At 33.5% G+C, this 3,849-nt stretch overlaps 1 protein-coding gene across 1 annotated transcript; it reads right to left on the bottom strand.

The window, feature by feature from the left end:
* On the bottom strand, positions 1–876 carry LOC105559092. Its single transcript, XM_012007152.1, has 3 exons — positions 724–876; positions 303–583; positions 1–136 (listed from the first exon to the last, which is right to left on the bottom strand). The coding sequence occupies exons 1-3, from the start codon at positions 874–876 to the stop codon at positions 1–3; spliced, it is 570 nt and encodes a 189-aa protein (XP_011862542.1).
* Between the last annotated feature and the right edge of the window lie 2,973 nt (positions 877–3,849).

A 3,849-nucleotide genomic window follows, 5' to 3' on the forward strand; every position in this document is an offset into this window, starting at 1 on the left:
TCATATCAGTTGTATAGATAGCGGGTCGACTTTAGAAGGACTGTTAGTAACACTCGAGGAATCAGCACAATTAAGTAGCAATTGATTTGGCACTATGTAATCCGAATCCATTTCGCCAAACACAGGTATTACCACTCTAGAAAAGAAAGAAAAAATTATATTATTAAATAATATTAACATGGCAGTGCAATATTTAATTGAATAGTAACCGGCAGTGCATGTTCCGTATTATGAAATACGTCATTACAGAAGTAATCAATTCTGAAAGATTAGTACATGATCTATTTCATAACGGAAATCACCTTTTTCCATGCAGATGGTTTAATTGACCATTTATAATCGAAGCTAAACCAATCGCTGTATTATAATCAATGTAGCATTTCGTTTCTTCTAGAATTTTAGCCGCAAGAGCAATTGATTGATTAGTTACTCGATAAGTCTCATCAACGATCGGTTCAGGTGTAGAAGCTTGATACCATTCATATTGCACAGTAGGAAATCTTAATTCTCTCTGGCACAAGTTGTATCCCCTAACGAATTTAATGTTTTTGTCGAAAACATTACAAACTTCAGGTTTGACCATCTAAGAATTGAAATTGAATATAATTTACAAAATTATCTAAAGTACATAGAATGTTTTTCTCGAGAAAACTTTTGTAATTGATTAAATGTGAATCAATAATTTTTAATTATTAATTAGTAGAAAATCAATTATTCATTTACAATAATTGTTGCGGCCGGCTGCATTTCTTTAATAGCTATTGCAATACTGGCTGTTAAACTACATTCTTCGATTGTTGAAGGTAATATCACTACATCATTATTCGTAATCCCTGTGGCAATTTCTACACCTATAGTTGCTTGACCAATGATCATATTTGGATGATCCTGGTAAAAAATATGATGTTATTCAGTGAGGAAATTAGATAAAAATACTAATAAAACCAATTTTTAACACAACACAATAACAAAGTATGGTTATTGAAAGATAATGTGATGCATATCTTTTAATTTAAAAAAATCTTAATCTATCGCATATAACAGACAGAAATAAATGATAAACATTTTATTATAAAAATTTAACATTTTAACTTAATTGCGAGTTTAATAACAAAAAGAATACTCGTCAATGTAAAATAGCCCAGCCTCTTCTGCGAGACGTAAAGCACAAATATGAGCGTCTAAAATATTGTTGCCAATGACGATCACTGAAGTTCGGAAACCTGATTCTCGACACTTTTCAACGTAACACTCCGATGTGAAAATCGGCATCACCACTGTCACCGGTATTTTAAACTTGTTTGCATAAAAACAGAGAATACAACCGAAGATGCCTGTTGAAATAGTTATAACGCCTTGGAGTTTCTGACGCTTCGATAATTGTAACAAAGTGTATATCACGCCGCGTTCTTGTATACTTTCGAAAGGTTGATCTGTATTACCTCCCTGCAGATATACAGAAAAACCCACACAACGTAACAATTGCTGAAACAATAATAATTTATGTTCGGCATTAAACCATTATTTAGTGATATTTTACAGTATAAAACATTTATCCACATTGCAATATAAATCAAAGTTACATATGCCCTTATATGTTTAATTGTAATATGCGTGTTAACAGAAATTAATTAATTTCTAGTCTGACAATTTGATGAAAAATATGAAAGAAAACCGTAACGTTCAAAATGGATATTGATATTTATTACATTACAGCGTGACGTCCCAAAAAAACTAGTTATCTTGAGCATTATTGATGTAAGTATGTCAAGCGACAACCTATATCTCTTCGTTACTTCCGATTTTTCGGAGCCTTTTTCCCATACGTGCTACAAAATAAAATATTAAATTAGCGAAATTACATTTTTACTATTTCACAAAATGTACCACGTCTTCTCTATATTATTTCGGATATTGCTTATTGAATTAGTATTTGAATGTAGGAGGAATATTGTTATTCTTTAAAGTATGATAAAAATTATTTTTAAAATTAATGTCTTTACGCATACACAACAATATTCACACATATCAGTTTCCATATTTTGTAAATTGTGCTTGAAAATATTCATCTAGAAATTAAAATTTATTAAATCTATTCTTACCCAAAGTAAATAATTAGTATATAAAATAGCATAATTAGCATAATGAGTCGGAGACGATGATAGTGTTAATGGTAAAACTACATTATAAGAAAATGCACGATGAGATATATCCCAGTACAGCGGGAGTCTAAAAATTAATGCGTCTTCTGTTTTCCTTTCTGTTTCTTGTCTTTCCATTTTCCTTCTTCTTTTCTAACGATAGAGACGCGGATATGTAAAATAAAAATTATTTATTCACTTGTGGATCGCTAGACAATGTGATCATGCAATCAGCAACGTAATTGAGTCTGACTTCGGTCTTGTCTAAAATTAATATCTATCTCGCATAGATTAAACGTTACTTGTCACCAATATTTCACTATTTGTCCTTTTGCAAAGTCTTGCTATATTTTCGACATGTAACTATTATTGTTGTGTGGTGAGCGCGGCGCAGAGAAATGTGCGCTGCTTAGTAATCAAGTAAACGATAATAAAATAACTTAAAACTTCCTTTTTAATGACAAAGACACGGATATGTAAAGTAAAAATGATTTATTCGTTTGTAAATCGCTGGACATAATGTCACCATGAAATCAGCAACGTAATCGAGTCTGATTTTGGTCTTGTCTAAAATTGATATCTTTCTCGCATAGATTGAACGTTACTTGTTACCAATGTTTCACTATTTTTTTTGCAAAGTTGTTTATACTTTACCAATTTATACTTTTATTAAATATTAGAGGAAAGGGCAATCATTCTTATGAATAGAATATAAAAATGCAAATGTACACATAAAAATTCATTATTAATAATCGGTAAAATCGCAATTTAATTTACCAACTGTTAATGTACTTTATGGAGTGTAATTACATGGATCGCACAAAGTGGAGACTTTATCGGCCAGTGTCAGAAAATGCATAATAGTTCTAAAAGTAAAAATTAGCGTAAGAGCGCGCAAAACACTCTCCTGAAACGGTATATCAAGTAAAATTGGGCATTACCCGCTTGAAAAATGGGTGTAGCACGGACACGCACCAAATGGAGACTTTATCGACAGTGCTTGGGTGTAGCGAAATAGTTCCAAAAATGAAAATAGGCGTGAGGCGCTGGAATCAGCCGAGCGAAAACGGTATCTAGTAAAACGCCGGCGTGGCCGCTCTCAGGTTTCTCTCTGCTCTCTGCATATGCAGCTATGCAATTTTGTGTGCGATGGCCCTTAGGGCGTTGGATTGGTTGGAAGAAAATTTTCGACGAATCCAACGCGTCAAAAATTCTATTCTATATTCTTATTGCCTGTTGCCTGGCATTATGTGATAGGCTCTACAGACTTCTAAAGTCTTATAACATAGTATAACTAGTATGCCCACTCTGTCATTTGTTTTGTTTTGCGTCGATCCTTTCTGCACATCCGCCATTATCTTGGTGTGGCCAATGAGACGGATGTTGTATATGTGGTAGTTGTATATAGGGTAGTGTGAAAGAATTTCATACACCAAAGTAATGGCGGAATACCACGTAATCGAAACCGAAAAGATCAAAGGGCTGACAGAGAGTAGACATATTAGTTATACAATGGCTGATGGCAGACAACTATCCGTAAGCGCTTAAGACTGACGTAGCCGTAGACTTAAGGTAAGGCCATCAGCCAATATCTGTAATTTAAAGCCACTTTGCCGCCATCTTTGTTTCTAATGGGAGACACCCATCGACATATAGCGTAGTATAAAGCCTCCGCTACAATGATTTTCGGTTCTGCCTACAATGGTCG

Source organism: Vollenhovia emeryi, unplaced genomic scaffold (assembly GCF_000949405.1).
Source record: "Vollenhovia emeryi isolate VEMERY1.0 unplaced genomic scaffold, V.emery_V1.0 DF939291.1, whole genome shotgun sequence".
Taxonomy (NCBI): domain Eukaryota; kingdom Metazoa; phylum Arthropoda; class Insecta; order Hymenoptera; family Formicidae; genus Vollenhovia; species Vollenhovia emeryi.